A 19,900-nucleotide genomic window follows, 5' to 3' on the forward strand; every position below is an offset into this window, starting at 1 on the left:
ACAGATTGTACCATGGACAACTTAATAAATAAGATAAATCTCAGAAAAAGACTTTCTAGGGCTCCAGCCATCCTTTTTTCTCTTTTTCCTTCCATTGCCTTTGCACCTAGCTGCCTTTTCAAGACTAGCATGGTTAATGTTGGACATTTGTTACTGACCCATCATGCATCGTAATAGTTCATGTTCAGTCATCTCTCATATGGAAAGCTTGTCCTCATCAGGATAGCCTGGTTTGCTAACCCTGGCTCTTTTAGATGTACTTGTTATTCATCAACACTCTCCCATCCAACATATGGAAAAGTCATATAGCATAGTCACAGATAGAAGCAGAAATAATTTACAAGTTTTGAAAATTCTGTTAAATTTGTGCTGAATTCAATGTATCACGATTTAAACTTATATGTTTATATTAACCCAAAACTTTATTTTATTCACATTTTCGTATATGTTTCTTTATTTTATACTTTCTATTTCTTTTTATTTTAAATATACCACAATTCCTTACATTTTTCTCGAAAAGCATTTTTTATGTCTTGTGAGATTTTCTTAGAAAATCTCATGAACAAGATTTTTGACTTATGTAGAAAGGTTAGATTTTAGCTGTAGGTTGGTATCCCCATTTATAAAGTCAGTAATCAAGGACATGCCACAGCTTGAGGTAGGAGAACTTTTGATTCAATGTTTAATTACCTTTAACAGAAACTATGAGACCATGTCATTAGAGGGAGCAGAGGCAGCTGACATGAACAGTCATCAAGTTCAAAATGCCTCTTCACTAAACTCATTGAGTCACCAAGCAAACGGGTCTTGCGGTTGTTTGCCCTATTGATAATTCTTAATCCATGAAGATGAGCACTTGCTTACCACTGGATACGTCTTTACCATATATGATCTAAGGAGCTTGTATAATTGTCACATAAAATAGTAAAACATCAGAAAGTGTAGAGTGTGTATGTTTACTTTTTCTAAGTATACTGCTGATAATGAAGATTCCTCGAGCATTAACTGCTACTACTGCCACCATTATTACTACTACCACTACTTTTGAGTTGGCATCTGGCTGGAGTTTATTGCATACCTAACCAACCAAATCAATTAATGGTGTTCCTTTTATTATTTGGCCTGCAGTGACTTCAAAACTATGTGCATACTTGTTCTGTGCCAATTTATTAATTTTGATGCTTTATCTATTTTATGCTTTTGTAGATGAAGCATCATGATTAATAAATTGGCAGAGAACAAGTGTGTTTTCTCTTAAAATAAAATCTATATAATGTTTTTTCTTCCTGCCGGCTAGTATAGCATCTGGTTTATCCTTGAAATGTCTTGATGAGTTGAGAATAGCATTGGTAAAAGTGATGCTACCAAGAAATTTTCTCTCTTCCATGTGTTTTGAAGTTGAAAACAGGGCTGGACAATGGAATCTGCTAATATCATGTTCTATTTATCAGTTGTTTTTGCACAAAAGTCTGTTATTGCTTCCATTATTATATTTATATTTAACAAATTCTCAGTTTTTGTTTGTGATATGCAGTTCCCTTACTACCAGTTTGTGGATCGTGCAGCAATGTACAAAGTGGGATCGTTATTCTATGCCATTTACTTTATAGTTAGCTTCCCAATGTTCATAAGGTAAGAGGTTGACGCAGGAACAAGTTATGGAGCCTTGATGTGTTACAAAGCCCTTCACACTTTCTTTTCCTTGAGTGTAGGGTTTGTTGTCTTCTTTTATGAGGCAGTGATATTATTCTACATTTATGTATGAGCTATTAGCTTGTAATCAGTAATCTTATGCACATAAAGTGCATTTGTTTCTCTGTCACATGGATAGGGATCATAGTCACCTATATTGCTCAAGGTATTTTCTTGGCATTGGTTTTTCTTGGAGAGATTTCCAAAACTTGGTTTTTCTCAGAAAAATCTCAGGAGTTTAAAAATATTGAAAAAAATATAAATAATAATAACACAGAAAATAATAGTCTTGCATGATTTTTCTTGCATAAATATAAAGAAACAAGTTTTAAAATGTTTTAAAATATAAAAGAAACAAAAAATTGAAAATGTATGCTTAAAATATTAAAAAATGAGTTTTTTCCAAAAATATCGTGATATTATCGCGATAACATCACAATAATTTGAGCATTGGTGATATTTTGAAAATATCGTGATATATTGCTGATAATATCGGCTGACTTGATATCGCCAATGTTATTGGATATTCTCAAAATATGGACAATACTGGTGACAGTGATATGGATGTAGGAATGGGGCACAACACGGGTACATTTGGTACAGCATGACAATCTCAATAATTATGACACAGCTGTACACACATGCACACAGATATATATATATATATATATATATATATATATATATATATATATATATATATATATATATATATATATATAATCACATTTGCTACCCTTGTGGGTAAGGAACCCCTTAGTTGGAACTCATAAGGGGATGTTCTGACCAAATCTGACCTCATGGATGTGTTCAGCACAGTCAAAATAGTGGGAATTGACCCTTGGATCATAGTTTTTCGACGTAAAAATATGTTTCTTTGAGATTTGAAAATTTTGTACATTGTAGGCCGTTGACATATGCAACAGAAGACGGATCAAGGGCAGTCTTGTGCAAAGTATTGTCTCAGTTATATCTTTTTTTCTAATCACATGGGATGTGTTGTCGTGTACACATAATTTATAGATTTGTTTGAGAATTGTTATTTTGCAAAATGATACCCTGCCACTCACATGGACAGGTTAGTAAATATTGTTAAAGCTAGAGTCCTTATTAGGCTTTATAAAGCCACTGTATCAAGGCCTCCCACTTTGGCTTTCCCAATGCTGCTACGCATTAATACCCAATCATTGTGGGAGGGAAATCCGTGCCTTCTTCATATTCTTGGGTTCCTCTTTTTCCTAGTTTTTGGATTTGGAGCCTTCTAGGATGCCAATTGCATCGGAATCGGCAGAAGAGGCGAGCAACCCGATTTGAAGATTAGGGTTGGGGATCAAAATCTCAACACAAACAGGGAAGAATAATTTGGATTGTAGTTTTGTAGTTCTTAGTTCTGCAGGGAGTTTTAGGTTTCGAGATTTTTGAAGAACGAGATTATTTCAGTGGTGAACTTGGGTCAGGATCTCGGTGGAAACTGGCACTACAAAGGGGGTATTTTCAGTAAAAGGGCTTTGGATGCTGTTGTTTGATGGCCTGTTTCTGTTAAACCTTGCAATGGAAGATATTTGTTGAAGTTGTATTCTCATTCATGTATATACATAGTTATACACTTATATAATATGTGTGTATATATGATATACATATATAATATGTATATATATATATATATTTATTTTGTTTTTCTGTATATGTAATAGGTTTGTGCCCATTAGGAGCATTTTGGTCATTGCATTTATATGTAATAGGTTGTGCCCATTAGGGGCACATTTGTATTTTTCCTTTTCTTTTAATTTTTGCTTTTTATTTAAATCCTTCTAGCCGTTGGGCTCCCAACGGCTAGTTGACTAGCCCCTTTGTTGTATGTGTTGCCTATAAATATGGGTTCTTCACATATGTTTGTATGCTTGTCTCAAGCATTCTCATTATTAATATAATTTATTTTTTATGTTGTTCTTGCCCATTAGTGGTTTTGTGATCTTGTTTTGCATTGGCCCATAAGTGACTTTGTTTGTTCACACTCTTTTATGCTTGTAAGCCCATAAGTGGCATGTGCCCTTTTACATTTCATTACATGGTATCAAAGACTTGGAGCTCTTAAGTTGTAATTAGTGTGATCGAGCATAGCATGGTGGTTCATGAGTTCGAGGGATCGTTGCTTTAGGAAGCGTGCCATCAACATCTTCCATCTTCTTCGTCTTCTTCTCTCTTCTTTTCTTCTCCATGTCCGTCAAAAAATTGTCAGTTCCCATCAAATTTGATGGGACCAACTATAACATGTTGGCCACCGCAGTGAAGAGGATTGTTGTTGGAAAAGACTTATGGAAATATGTGATGGTTCCACATCAGAACCTCAATCTATTCTCACCAAGTCTATTGTGGGAGAAGATGGTGAGAATAAAGAAGAAACCCTTAAAGGGAGCGAGAGAGAGAAAACTCTCTTGGATTACAAGAAGGCTTATAAAGAATGAGAATTTGGACATGCCAAAGTTCTTTCCCTTTTCATGGGCAGTATATTTGAAGAACCATATGTCAACATTCTTGAATTCGAAAGAGCCAATGAAACATGGGTCTTCATCATGCAAACTTAGAAACAAAAGGATGCCACATGAAAATGGGATTTACGTGATCACATCCACAATTGTAGACAAAAGGATATGACCATTAGAGAGTATTATGGAACTCTCAAAAGACTGGAACCAAATGACTAAAATGAAGCCTATACGTGATACCCCCAATAATGCTCTTCAAAGAAAAAACCAAATCCTTTGAGAGCAATTTTTTCAAATCATGAAGGGTCTTAGACCTGAATATGAACAAGTATGGGTCACAATCACCCACCGCAAGAAGATTCTACCTTTGTATGAGGTCTTTCCCGAAGTATGCATAGAAGAAATTAGATTGAAGACTGTCTGAAACCAACGAGACCAATGACAATGTGTTGGTCATCTCTAGAACTAATGCCAACACAAATGCACATAAGCCTCCCCACTTTACCAAACCTTACTTTGGGAGGCAACACAATGATGATGTGAGAGAAGATTATGTGTCACAATTGTGGAAAACAAGGGCACATTAAGCCCTATTGTCCCAAATATAAAGTAAAGGATGAGAAAAGGCTGGCAACCATAGATGCATCACAAGAGAACAAGAATGAAACTGTTGAAAGTAAGGAGAGATGCACAACAACCAAGGTAGAGAGAGAGAGAGAGAGAGAGAGAGAGAGAGAGACGGCTGGAGAATAATCTTACTTCCTTAATTCAATTAGGGCTACTCTCTATATTAAATAGAGATAGTCCAAAGAGCACAATTACACCCAGGTCCCTCATTAAAGAATAAGATTCAAATAACCTCTAGTTTAGAAAAACTTATTTACTAAAAAATCATAAAAACATCTTAGTCTCAACACTCCCCCTCAAGCTGGAGCATAGATATCAATCATGCTCAGCTTGTCACAACACTTTGAGAAATTTGGTCTCGCCAGGGCTTTGGTAAAAACATCAGCTATTTGATCTTCGGAAGATACATGATCGGTGCAGATATACCCAGCCTGAACCAAGTCGCGGATATAGTGACAGTCAACTTCAATATGTTTAGTCCTTTCATGAAATACTGGATTGTTGGCAATATATGTAGCAACCCTATTGTCACACATCATCAACATAGGTAGGGATACTTTCTCCTGAAGCTCGGTCAAGACTGATTTTACCCACATAATCTCAGCTGCAGTCTGGGCCATTGCTCGGTATTCAGATTCAGCACTCGATCTGGCTACAACGATTTGTTTCTTACTCCTTCAGGTAACAAGATTTCCTCCCACAAACACACAAAATCCAGATGTTGACTTCCTATCTTCAACAAATCCTGCATAATCCGCGTCAGTGTAAGCAACAACGTCCAAAGATGGATTTCGTTTAAACAACAGACCTTTACCAGGAGATGCCTTTAAGTACCGAATAACCATCATAGCTGCATCCCAGTGAACTTTTGTAGGTTTGTCCATGAACTGACTGATTTTACTCACAGCTAATGAAATGTCAGGTCTAGTAACAGACACATATAGTAACTTACCCACCAAGGATCTAAAGTTGGCACTGTCCACATACTCAGACTTCTCATCAAACATGTGAGTTTTGGGATCCATTGGAATATTAGCTGGCTTGGCTCCTAGCATTCCAGTCTCTTTTAATAAGTCCAACACATACTTTCTTTGAGACAACACTAAACCCTCTTTGTTTCTTGTAACTTCGATACCCAGAAAATATCATAGGTGACCAAGATCTTTAGTAACAAAGTGTTTCTGAAGATGATCTTTTGTGGCAGAAATATCTTGGGCACTGCTCCCTGTTAATATGATGTCATCGACATATACCACCATAACAACAATTCCAGCACTGGTTTTCTTGATGAACAAGGAGTGATCTGAAGCGGACCTGACAAAGCCAAAACTTGACATTACCTCAAATAATTTGTGAAACCATGCCCTTGGACTCTGCTTCAAGCCATAAATAGCCTTCTTCAACTTGCACACCTTCTTACACTCCCCCTGAACCTCGAAGCCTAGGGGTTGTTGCATGTAGACAGTTTCATGCAAATCCCCATACAAAAAGGCATTCTTGACATCCAACTGAAACAAGGGCCATCCATGGTGCACAACAACAGAAAGAACAAGACGAATAGTGCCAAGACGAGCAACTGGGGAGAAAGTTTCAAAAAAGTCAACACCATAAGTCTGAGTATACCCTTTTGCAACCAACCGGGCTTTGTACCGTTCAATTGACCCATCCGAGTTATATTTATTGGTATATACCCACTTGCAGCCAACAATATCTGCATCAGTTGGAGGATCCACCAAATCCCAAGTGCCCCTAGAACATAGGGCATCCATCTCATCCTTCATAGCCTGCATCCATTTGGGGTCGAATAGAGCCTGACTGTGATGAAGCAGAACAGAGGAGGCAGACAAAGCCGAGATAAAATTCTTCATAGAAGCCCCAAGATTAACTTCAGAAACAAACTGAGAAATGGGATGAAGAGTGCACTGTCTTTTCCCTTTTCGTAGAGCAATAGGAAGATCCTCATCAACAACAAAAACTTCAGTATGCTCAGAGATACTAACTTCAGGAGAAGGAGATAATGGGGGCATGGAAGTAGGTGGTAACCTGTGAGTATACACTATAGGAGGGTTTCTGTATCGAGACTCCCCAGAGGATGGAGCCACAGGCTTTGGAGTGAACGACTCTAAAGGAAAATGGGGAATTGGCAGAGGAAAAACATCACCCTGACTATCTTGTAACCTTGGAGTAGTACTCAAAAAATAAGGAATAGACTCAAAGAAGGTAACATCTGCACTGACATACTCTTTATGAGATATAGGGTCATAGCAACGATATCCTTTTTGGTTCTTAGGATACCCAAGGAAAACACATTTAATAGACTGAGCAACAAGTTTATCTCGATCAGGACCCAGCTTATGCACAAAACACACACATCCAAAGACTTTAGGGGGGATAGGAAAGAGAGGAGCCTCTGGATGAAGAATTTGAATTGGGATCTGGTCTTCTACAGAACTTGACGACATGCGATTTATAAGAAACCCGGCTGTCAAAACCGCATCGCCCCAATATGTAGCAGGCATATTGGATTGAATCATAAGGAGCCGAACAACATTAAGGATTTGTCTATGTTTCCTCTCAGCCACCCCATTTTGCTGAGAGGTATGTGGACATGTAAATTGAGGTTGAATCCCATTAACAAAGTAGAATTGAAGTAAGTCTTTGGATTTGAACTCAAGAGCGTTATCAGTGCGAACAATTTTAACACATATGTCAAATTGAGTTTTTATCTCTGCAATTAAAGATTTAAGAATGACAGGACCTTGAGACCGATCTTTTAACAGGAACACCCACGATAGTCTCGAGAAGTCATCAACAATAACTAGATAATAACGACATTGAGACCTATTCGGAATCCTACTTGGACCCCACACATCTACATGAAGAAGATCAAACAATCCTTGACTTGATGGACTCTGACTGGAGGGAAAATAACTTCGACAATGTTTTCCCAATTGACATGTTTCACACTGAAGAGAAACTGAGGGAGGTATATGAGGAATGACACGACGAAGTTTTGTCACTGGAAGGTGACCCAAACGATGATGCCACAAAAGAGGACTTGAGGATGATGTAACAACAGAATTGGCCGAAACCTCTGGTTGGTGTAGGTAATACAGACCGCCTTCCTCATAGCCACCACCAATCCTTTTCCCCGTCAACAAGTCCTGAAAGGTGCATCCCATAGGATAAAAAATCACTCTACAATTCAACTCTTTTGTCAATCGACTGACGGATAATAAATTCTGTGGAAACGAAGGAGCATGAAGAACATGCGACAATTGAAGAGTAGGGGTAATAGACATGTTTCCTTGCCCTACAATTAGGGAAGAGCTACCATCAGCAAGACGTACCCCTTTTTGATCTGTCACAGGTTTTAAACTCACAAAGTTGCTCGAGTTTCCGCACAAGTGACCAGAGGCTCCAGAATCAATGACCCACCTACCACCTTGAGCAGATAGGCCATCACCTGTCGAGAACACAACCTCCGCAACAGAAAGCTTCGAATTGGATGATCGTAAAGCAAGGAGCTCGTCATATTCAGCTCTGCTAAGAGTTACACAATCATTGGAGGAATCTGCATCTGATTTAACCACTTGAGCCATAATATAAACTGATGGGCTTGAATCACAAATATAAACCCAAACATGTACATGTAACCATATGCACTTTCACTGTGTTTGGTAGCTACATCATATACGTGTATTAACCAATGCACATTTCCTTTGAATGTGAGTGTACATGTGCAATTTCACATATTAATCAAGCGTACATGTTCAAGAAGAAAACCAGTACCCGAGTCATGCTCACACTCACGAGTACCAAAATCATAACAATAACAGATACATAACCTTCTTAGAGATAACATTCCAACCTGTTCTTGACACATCGATAGGTGTGTGTAGGTTTCAAGAATTCCCTTTATTCATACCGAAACTTAAATCATACACAATATCTATTAAATCAGGAACACCTTTTCATTGAAACTGATTCATATTAGTCAATTGAAATCATAAGCTTTCATGGCAAACCAATACACCCTGCATGCTCAAAGTACATCAATAATACATTAGGTCGTTGGGACTACTTGATTTCACGACTATACTTCCATTTTTTTTTTCATAATATATATATTGACATGGTATCTTCCCAAGTAGCCGGGGAGAAATCTTTGATTAGCGGCTGCATGTTGCTTTTATCTATATATCCTGCCAAGGTAACTAAGCTCATAAATTGCTTGTCCATCATTGAGTGTTAATATTGGATAGAACGAGGAAATTCTTCTTGATAGTACCAGCCAATATATAATTTATGAATAACCACAAATAGGGTAGGAAAAAGATTGGACACTAATGGTTTATTTAGCAAAGAAATGAATAAAAGCTAAATAACTTTCACAAGAAGTAGAGTTGTTTCAATCCTCCAAACTCATTACAAGAGGAAGTCTCCCACGGAAGGGTAAAATGACATACCCCTTCTATTAGTAAAATAATCAAATGCAAACTGAAAACAAAAATTCAAATTCTGGGAATCCAATATTCATTCCAAAATAAAATGCTCCATCATGGAATTAACAAGACAGAATATGCAGTACATTTCGGAGGCTTAATTACCCAATTAACAACCGCATCTACAAATCCCAAACAGTCCTTAAGTACTTGGTTTCAAGAATACAAGCACTCAGGTTCAGATAAACATATTTCAAGTGAGTAACAGTATCAAGACTTAACTCCATACGCATAAACCAACTGTTTTCATGACTTTAGATTATGGTTACCATATCATATCCAAGAATGAAACATTTGGCAGAGAAAACAGAGGAAAACGTAACACAAAGATCGGCTAACAACAAATTTCGACCCCCATGTTATGTTATACCATTCTACTTCTAACAAGTTTAGAGAGAAGAAAAAAGAAACATTAAGAACCTCCTTAACCTGTCATAGAATGAAATAAAAATATCGACAAAAAAAAAGAGAACTCAGGCCACCTGGGTTGCTCGTGTCCTAACTGAGAAACCCCCAAGTTTGGGGTAATCCCTATAGGATACTCGGGACCTTCACGGATGGGGTCATCCCCTACCTCAGCCGACCCCCACCATGGGCCCGATTTGGGGATTTTTCGTGTTAGGGTTAGACCTTAGGTTTTTTCCCCAAATCAGATGCTAATATCACTTGAACCCCCCCATTTTTGTTCTTTGAAACTGGGAAATCCATCCATCGACAGGGTTCGGTGGACGCTCACCTCAAACCCCACACACGAGATCGAACCCATGTTCGATCCCTCACCCAAATCCAAGAAGCACCGTACCTGTTTCTCGTCGACTTTTCTGGCGATCTCTCCGGCGATCGAAGGCTGAAATCACGTGGGTAAGGCCGGCTGGGGTTGCTCTTTGCTGCTGCCGTGACGGAGAGCTCGCTGGAGGTCTTTGGTGGGTGTGGTTTGCCGCAGCTCGCCGGCGACCTCCTCCCCTCCGATGCACACCCAACTCGACAGAGAGAGGGATAGAGGGAGAGAGAGATCGAGCGAAAGAAAGAGAGACTGAGTAGAGAGGGAGAGACGAGTGGAGAGGGCTCCCTCTCCACTCCCTTTTATCGGCCAAGACCCCCGCCCCCTCCATGCCGAGATGGGGGGAGGTCGGTTACGCCCCGCGTAACCCCCCTTCCTTTTTCTGTTTTTAAACTTATCGGGCTACCCTTATCGGGTTGCCCTTTTCTTTAAAAGGGCTGTTACATGGGGCGCGGCTCGGGTCCGAACCTGAGACCCGTAACCTGGCCCCAATCTATATGGATCCACAAGTTGGATCCGAATGGATCCAACTGTGGATCCTCAGATAAGTTTTTAAAAATAAAATTTTATTAAATTTGAATTTCACATTATACATAAAATTTTAACCCCCATCAATATGGATCCGCAAGTTAGTTCCAAGTGGATCCAACTGTGGATCCTCGAATTCGCTTAATATATATACATATATATATGTATATTTCTATTTTATTACTAATATTAATATTATTTTAATATAACTTCATTATTTAAGCATAAATACCCCTCTATGGGTCTTGGATCCGAAACTGGATCCCAGGCCCAAATCACCCATATATCATAGTATATTTAAAATAAATGCTTAAAATTATGGTTATTACATCTTGCATCTCCATGAGATCAATGAGTCTCCTAAGAATACACAAAAACCTGTGGTGGAGTGACGGTTATTTGGGTCACCTCCCCAATCAGAGTCAGTATAAGCAATTAATTTTAACTTAAAAGAAGAAGACAGAAAAACTCCCTTATTAAGAGTATACTTTAGGTATCTTACGACACGTAAGATAACACTCATGTGAATGGAAGTTGGTGCATGCTGAAACTGACTTGCCGTATGCACAACATGTGAGATATCTGGTTTGGTAATACTTAGGTACATCAACGATCCTACTAGTTGTCTGTAGGGAGTAGGATCGGAGAGAAGAACACCATCACCAATCTTCATTTTAGCTCCTACTATAGCAGGAGTTTCACAAATTTTATAGTTTGTAATACCTGACCTGTCAATAATCTCAGATGCAAGCTTAGTTTGAGACAAAAAATATCCTCTATGAGAGTATGCTACCTCAATACCCAAAAAATAAGTTAAAAAACCCAAGTCAGACATTTCAAACTTATCCTTTAAAATTGATTTTATGCTTTTAATCCCTTTAGAATCGTTTCCGGTTATAAGCATGTCATCCACATATAGTAGCAGAATAACAATCCCTGCATTAGATTTTCTAACAAACAAAGCAGTATGTAAAACCCGCTTTTAAAAAAAAATTTTTTTTTGGACCTGGGCCGGGTCGGGTCCGGACTCGACCCGGGCCCCTCTTCATTAGGGTTTTAATAACCCGACTCAGGAAGAGGATTTTAAATCCTCTTTCCGAGCCCCCCCCCCTTCCACCTTTGTTTTCGGAAGAATTAGGGAAACCCATCGGGGTTTCCCCATTTGTCGCCCCCCCCCTGATGCTTTTAAAAGCACTGCAGGGGGGCGGGGGAAGGCACACAGCCCTTTGCCCCCTGTGCCGCCTCCTCCTTCCCTGCGCACACCACCAGCGCCGCCCTCGATCCCCTCGCGACGACTCCGCCTCCTCCTTCTCTGCGCTCGCCACCGTTGCCATCGCTGCGCCCCGCGCCGACGCCGGCCACCGCCTCCCAGGTACGCCACTCCACCTTCTCCTCCTCCCCCTCCCATCTCCCTCTCTGTCACCTCGCCAGGACACCGACAGGCGGCGCACAGCCCCTGCCGCGCCCTCCCACCTCCCTCCTTGCCCATTGGAGACCCGACAGGGGGCCTACAGGGCCCCTGTCGTCCCCTTCTCTCTTTTGGGGTGTGCCGGCAGGGCCAATGGCCGCTGTGGACCCCCTTTCTCTTCCTTGTGGGAGATCGGGCGACCGACAGGAGGTCGGTCGTCCCCCTGTCACTTTCCCTTCTGCCATGACCTACGTAGGGGTCGGCAGGAGGCTGATGGCTCCTGCCGCCCCGATTCCACTCTCTTTGGCAGGGGCTATCCCCCTGCCACCTCGGTGATGTCGGTAGGGGCGTGATCCCTGCCGCTTCTGTGCTGACGGCAAGGGGCTCGACCCTTGCCAATTCGCCGGTGTCGGCAGGGGCTCGATCCCTGCCGATCCGCTGCCGTCGGCAGGGGCTCGACCCCTGCCGATCCGCCGTCGGCAGAGGCTCGATCCCTGTCGATTCGCTGCCGTCGGCAGGGGCTCAACCCCTTCCGATCCACCGTCGGCAGAGGCTCGACCCCTGCCGATCCGCCGCCGTCGGCAGGGGCTCGACCCCTGCCGATTCGCTGTCGTCAGCAGGGGCTTGACCCCTGCCGATTCGCTGCCGTCGGCAGGGGCGCGACCCCTACCGCTTTGTTGTTATCGGCAGGGGCTGTCCCCCCGGTCGATTCGCTGTCGATGGCAGGGGTTATTCCCCCTGTCGCTTCGCTGCTGTTGGCAGGGGCTTGCCCCCTGGCGCCTTAGTGCCGTCGGCAGGGGCTCGTCCCCTGCCGCCTCGCTGTCATCAACAATCAGGGTTTTACTCTCTGTCAGTTGTTGTCGGGTAGGGGCCGAGGCCCCTGCCATTTGTTGTTTGGTCAGGAAGGGGGCCGAGGTCCCCTGTCGCCTAATTCTACCAATGCCTCAGTCGCACCATTAATTATATTAGCATAATTGAATATTTCACACTCTTGCAGATTTACGCAACGGGTCCAGTTCGCGCTCCATGGCCCGACCCTCGTATCATCTACACTCGTAGACGCACACAACTGCACGACATCCCGAGGTAGGGTAAAGTCGCACAAAGGGCAATTAATGAACATAATTAAGTTGAAATAATTAAGATGTCCATGCTAGTTGTACTTAGATTTATATTGCTTTTGCGTGACGTATTATTCTTGTCTACATTGCGTATTATCATGTTTGTATGCTCATGGGTCGAGGTATAATTTCATTCTTCGTTCATTATTTTGCATAGTTGCTTATGAGTTTGAGGTGTGGTTTCGTACTTCGTGCAATACATATGCCCTTGTTTGCTTGTATACATTTCTGCCTGCATATTTCCTTTGAGTGAGGTACGATTTCGTGTCTCATGTATTACTTATGACCTTATGTGTTTGCTTGTCTAAGTGGTCAATATATGGTTTTGGTACCTCGTGTATTACTTATGTGCTTTTCCCTCGATGTGCGGCATCGCAAGTCGAGAGTTGATTGTTGACATGTTATAACCTGCATATGCTCACACTCATGGTAAATATGTACTTACATAAATGTAGTCTTGTGCCTATCCTGATATCACTTGTTTTCAAAACACTAGAAGTTGCACTTGTGCGCTATAGTTCTTTTAAAAGAGGGTTTCCTCCTGCGAACCCAGTGCTCTTCAAATGGCACAACTTTTGCAAAGTTAAGTTTTAATCCTCGCAGGATTTCGAAGTTGCATTTGAGTCCTCCCAAGTCCGCACACTTGGGAGAAATATTTTATAACCCCGATTCGAGTTGCGACCCAATTCGAATAACCCCGATCAAGAGCATGAGCATATGAATGAGTGGGGTTCTGTTGAAGGACCCATTATTTATTTATCAATCTAGTGTCACATGTCGATACTAAGATAAATTTTGGATGCGAGTTTGATAGTGTTGTGCCTTGCGTGAATGACTTAATGTGGCATTATGGCTTTTAAGGATGAATCGTGTCAAATGAGCACTCCTTTATTCTTTGGATCGTTATGAAGTTATGTGTTGGGTGTTCCTTTTGAGAAGCTCACACACCTCCCTGGTTCAGTATAGCGTACTTTTAGACATGCACAATATGTTAAGTACTTTGTTGATCAGACGAGAGATCTGCGATAACCTTGCATCATGAAATATGAAAAATGTTGTTGAATTGAATTCAAGACTTATCTTGCCAGGATGTGTTGTATTAATTCTTTTGCAGATAAGATCTGTTGGGGTTTCTTTTGTGGAACCATTTCCCTTTCATCGTAGTCGTACTTTTGACAAGTACGACCGTACTTTTTTTGACAAGTACGTCTTCTTACGTTGCGATGATTGGATAAGTAGGTTGTGGCAACCTCGATGAGTGCAAATAACAAAATGTTGTGATCACCTAAATAAGTGATGTTTTCGCCTTCACCGGCAAGATACTCGAGTTAGTCGAAAGACCAGAGTATGTAGAATGGGTCTTCAGTTAACTACCTCTGATGTACTCATTCGAATCGCTGACTCCTGTCAGGAGAGAGGACAAGAAGGTACAAAACTTCGATGGACAGGCCATTAATGGCAGTTACGAGCAAAAGACTCGGCTTCCCCAGTCATCGGAGTTAGGGGAATGGGACTACCATAATTATCCTAGGTGGTAGCTCTCCATGTTTGGGATGCATTCATTGTTTATGCTGCATTAGGGATTTCTCTCTTGATCACCGACCGTCCTCTTAGGTGCGGACTCAGTCAGCTATTCGGGTTATCATAAAATACATAGCATAATAAACCCCCGGATCAGTCTAGGTTGTTTCTAGAGTCGTGCCTTGTGCGTACCCGCTTGGCCAGTTAATATCGAAACATAATTTAAATCCGATCACACAATGTGTTCAATTATGCACGTATGAAAGTTACAGGGTACAACAGGTTCAATACTTATGGAATTGTGTGTGTGGTTGATGAAGCATTGTATTTTGCTTGTTAACTTTCTTGTGCAGTGCTTTGCTTGTAATAGTTAGCCTACTTTAGCCAGTAAAATGCTTGTAATAATTTTAGCATTGTGCTCATGATAGTTGCTCTGTGAATCTGTTGAAATTAAATTGCTATATAATTGCCTGTCTACTTGACATATTAAATTATTCTGCTTAATTATGTTCAATATTGTCCTGTCTGTGTATTACCAGTTTTTAGCGAAACTGACCCATTTTATGGGCATGTTTTGGATAGGTAATACAGTCTGCGATGGCACGATGGCGTGATGAGGTCAAGATAGAGCTCTTTCCCTGACGTTTCGCTCCTGAGGACATGTTGGTAAATTTGGTATAAAGTGTGTTTCAAAATTTCTCTTTTATTAAACCGTGAGTTAATAAAACTGTTTTAGTAAGCTTCTTTTTGGTTTCAACAAACGAATTCTCAATTATTGAAACTCCGTTTCTAAACCATTTGATTTCAATGGTTGTGCGGGATTTGACAAAAGGAAAGTTTACGCTGTAATGTGCTCAAGGTCCATTGACTTGTGGTTTTAAAAATATCATTTTCCGCTGAAGTATTATTTAAACTCTGATTATTGTATGATTTCAAAGCTTTCTAAACTTTTCTAAAAAGTTACTAGTACTGGATTTTTGGGGCGTTACACAGTATCAGTAAAGCAGGATGAGAAACCATTTTCTAACATTACGGAGTTAAACCTATCATACCAAGCCTTGGGGGCTTGTTTCAAACCATAAAGTGCTTTTCGAAGGCGAAACACTTTTCTTTTACGAAACTCCATTCCAGGAGGAGCATCCATATACACTTCTTCGTTTAGATCTCCGTTTAAAAAAACATTCTTAACATCCATCTGATAGATGTTCCACTTATTGATGTTGAGAAACTATATTTTGATGACACACAATATGATACACTTTCATATATGATTTAATATGATATGATAATATGCCTTCATGAATAATGTTATATTATGACTGGATATGATTTGTCATGTATTTAACGAGTATTTGATGCAAGGATATTTCACCCAAAAAGGATGAAGACCTCCTGCTCAAGTACAACCTTTGGTACAATCATACTCTCTGAAGAAAAAGCTTGATGGGCCATTCATTCTTAAAGATCATACAAGGAGATCGGCTACTTCAAGATGAAGATTTTTTTCTTCTTTAGAGTCATATGTAACAGAACCTTCAGAAGCATGCATATTGCATATTACACGCTTTATCATACAAGCCACCTATTTACAAAAGTCATCTTTCATAAAAGCATACGATATTTCAAAAAGCACCTTTTTGAAAACTAATCATTGTACTTTCTTACAAACTTTTATTAAAAAGGTATTTTGACAAGATATAATAGCTCATGATTTCAAAAACATTAATTGTACCTTCTATCATGCATTTATGAATAAGACAACTTGAAAAGAAATAAAAAGTAATGATTTCAAGTATGGAAGGAAAAGACAAACATAAAAATCGGCTAGTTGAACTAACAAAGAAAACTAATATTATTATAATATGTTTAGAAAAGACTTTAGTTACTTTATACAACTCAAGAATGTCGACTTACTTAAAGTCATCATTCTTTCTGTAAAACATTAAATACCACCTCAAAAACTTTTTAGAAATGACTATTTTAACCCCACTCAAGAATGTCGACTTGCTTAAAGTCTTCATTCTCTCTATAGACATTAAATAACACATCATAAAGTATTTTTGAAATATGACCATTTACAAATAAAGAACTCAAAGCATTTATTGTACTTACATACATTTAAGTCAAGAAGTGACGATTTCTAATAAAATACTAATGTACTACAAATCATTAATTTGAATAAAGACAAAACTACATGATGATTTACAATCCAACGTTCAATGTACTACAAATCATTTATTATGAGAATAGACCTTTTACAAAACATATCACACCTAAAATACTACAACGAATAGTGTACCCCAAATAATACACTTATAGAAAAAAAGGCTTTTTCGAAAATATATAAAGTTGTTTTTGAAATGACTTGACATCTCACATTCCAAAAAGACAATCATTTCAAAAAAGGCAACGACTATTTTCTGAAGGCTATATAAACACAAACAAAATAGTTTTTCAAACAAGGACACGTGAGCTTACAACGAGAAAAAATTCTATTCGATATTTGAAAAAGAGAGCCTAGAAAAAGAAAGAGAAAAGAAAGAGAAAAAGTCAAGAATAACTCTTTGACAAAGAGTATCTTCTGAGTGAAAAGAACAGAACATTCTGAGAATCCTTCATTCGTGCATTCATATTATTCTGAAGGTTCTATAGGAAGTATTGTAACTTTCTGTTATTCACTGTATTCCTTTTTTGTTGAAAGAAGTAGACCTCTGTGAAAGAGGGTGTGCCCCTTCTCTGTTGAGAGAAGAAGACCTCTGTGAAAGAGGGTGTGCCCTTTTTCTGTTGAGAGAAGAAGACCTCTGCGAAAGAGAGTGTTGTACTATTTATCCGGTAACTCGGATGTTATAGTGAAAGGCTCAAGTGTTTTGCTTGAGGATTGGATGTAGTTCAGTGACTCGACTGAACCAGTATAAATCCTGTGTTTTATGTGTTGTGCCTTGTTGCATTTAATTTTTAAATTATCGATCTATTTCATATTTCAATATTCACCCCTCCTCTAGTGGAATTTCATTTGGTATCAGAGCAGGTTTGCTGGTTTCGACATAACAAGTCTTCCAACACGTATGACATCAACATCTTATGCTCGTGATATTGAAGGTCAACACGCATCTCGTGCTCCTTTCTTCAACGGCTCCAACTATGGATACTGGAAATGCAGAATGACTATATTTCTAAAGTCCATAGATTTTGCAGTATGAAAAATTGTTGAACATCCATACACATCTCCATCCTTAGACTATAGCTTATAGTCTGATGAAGAAAAGAAGATGGCCAATCTATATGCAAAGACTATGAATGCTTTGTATTGTGCCATTGATCAAAATAAATTCAACATAATATCTATTTGTGAATCTGCTTATGATATTTGGCATTCTCTGGAGGTTATTCATAAAGGAACCAACAAAGTGAAAGAAGCCAAAATCTCATCTCTAGTTCGAAAATATGAGTTGTTCAAAATGAACAAAGATGAACCCATCACAGAGATGTTTACAAGATTCACCAACGTCACAACTGATTGATCGAAAAAGACAACAACAATTGAAGAAACTCAAGATTTATCCAAGCTTACCCTGGATGACTTAATAAGCAATCTTATGGCTTATGAAGTCCATATGAAGGAAAGAAGGGAAGATGAACAACCTACAAAGAAAACTCTGGCCTTCCCAGCTCTTTCTGAGAATGAGGACTCAGAAAAAGAATCTGAAATTGCGCTATTCACCAGAAAATTCCAGCGCTTCATGAGAAAAAACCGGCTTCCAAATAAGCACAAGGAAAGAAAAGACTTTAAGGAAGATTCCATGTACTATCAATGTAATAAGCCAGGTCACATGAGATGTGACTGTTCTCTTATAAAAAGAAAATCCAAAACCGAGGAACCAAAGAAAAGGTTCTTCAAGAAAAAGGCTCTGCATGCTCAATGGGATGATTTAGAACCATCCACTAGTGAAGAGTCAAGTGATGATGAAGCTGAAATCGCCAACATGTGCTTCATGGCAGAAAGCTCTGTAAGTGAATCTCTCGATTTTTCTTTTGAAGATCTTCAAAATGCTTTTCAAGAACTTTTTGAAGAATCAAGAAAAATGATTTTTAAAAATAAAAATTTGAAATCTGAAAATCTAGAGCTTGTGCAGAAAATGAAAAACTCAGTATTGAAATTTCTGAGTTGAAAAAGAAAATTTTTATGATTACTTCTGAAATCTCTTCTACTAGCTCCAAGACTAAAAATCTTCAAGTAGAAATTTCAGAATTAAAAAGTAAAACTGAAAACCTTATGAAAACGGTTTTCAAGTTTACCAAAGGAAAAGAGAACCTAGATAAACTCCTGTCTTCTCAAACATTCTCTTTCTACAAGAATGGTATTGGTTATTCTCACATGAGTAAACCTTCTTGTATAAATAAAAAGACTGTTTTCATCAAAGGTGCTGCTGAACCTAAGCAGGAGCATTATAACTTTCATACTTTATACTCCTCTAAAGTTATAGACAAACCCAAATCAAAATGGATATGGGTTCCTAAGTCTAACAAAAAGGGACCTGATTGGGTACCACAAAGAATTTTTACTTAATATCTTGCAGGCTCCAAAGAAGAAGAACAGATGGATACTAGACAGTGGATGTTCAAAACATATGACAGGACATCCAGATCTTTTTGTTGTTCTTTATCATAAAGGAGGAATTGTCACCTTTGGAGATAACAACAAAGGTTTGATAATTGGTATTGGTAATATCGATAAACCTCTTATCAAAGATGTTCTCCTTGTTAAAAGCTTAAAACATAACCTCTTAAGTATAAGTCAAATGTGTGACACAGATTATAATGTTAGCTTTAAACATGATGCATGCCTTATAGTAGACACCAAAGAAAATATCATTTTAAAAGGTATAAGAAGAAATAATATATATGAATTATACCTAGAAAACATTTCTGAACATTGCCTTATAGCTAATAATGACACTCAAAATTTATGGCACATGAGAATGAGTCATGTCAACTCAAAATACATGTCTAAATTAGCTAAAAACACCTAAAATGACATTTAAAAAAGACTATTTTTTGTGATGCATGTCAACTAGGAAAATTGTCAAAATCATCATTCAAGTCAAAGAACATTGTTTCAAGTAAAAGACCTTTAGAGCTTCTCCACCTGGATCTTTTTGGTCCTTCTAGAGTAGCTAGTCTAAATCATAATAAATATGCTTTTGTCATTGTAGATGATTACTTAAGATTTA

The 19,900-nt window shown here is 39.0% G+C and overlaps 1 protein-coding gene across 1 annotated transcript in view; it reads left to right on the forward strand.

Annotated features, from left to right (window-relative positions):
• The window catches only part of CPI1 (cyclopropyl isomerase), a 73,169-nt gene that overhangs the window by 29,287 nt on the left and 23,982 nt on the right, over window positions 1-19,900 (forward strand). The window contains exon 7 of the mRNA XM_089993720.1: window positions 1,535-1,632. Coding sequence (XP_089849846.1) covers window positions 1,535-1,632 — 98 coding nt within the window. The remainder of the gene's footprint in view (window positions 1-1,534; window positions 1,633-19,900) is intronic.

The sequence above is a fragment of the Nuphar pumila genome, chromosome 17 (genome assembly GCF_984573655.1).
Source record: "Nuphar pumila chromosome 17, dmNupPumi1.hap1.1, whole genome shotgun sequence".
NCBI lineage: Eukaryota > Viridiplantae > Streptophyta > Magnoliopsida > Nymphaeales > Nymphaeaceae > Nuphar > Nuphar pumila.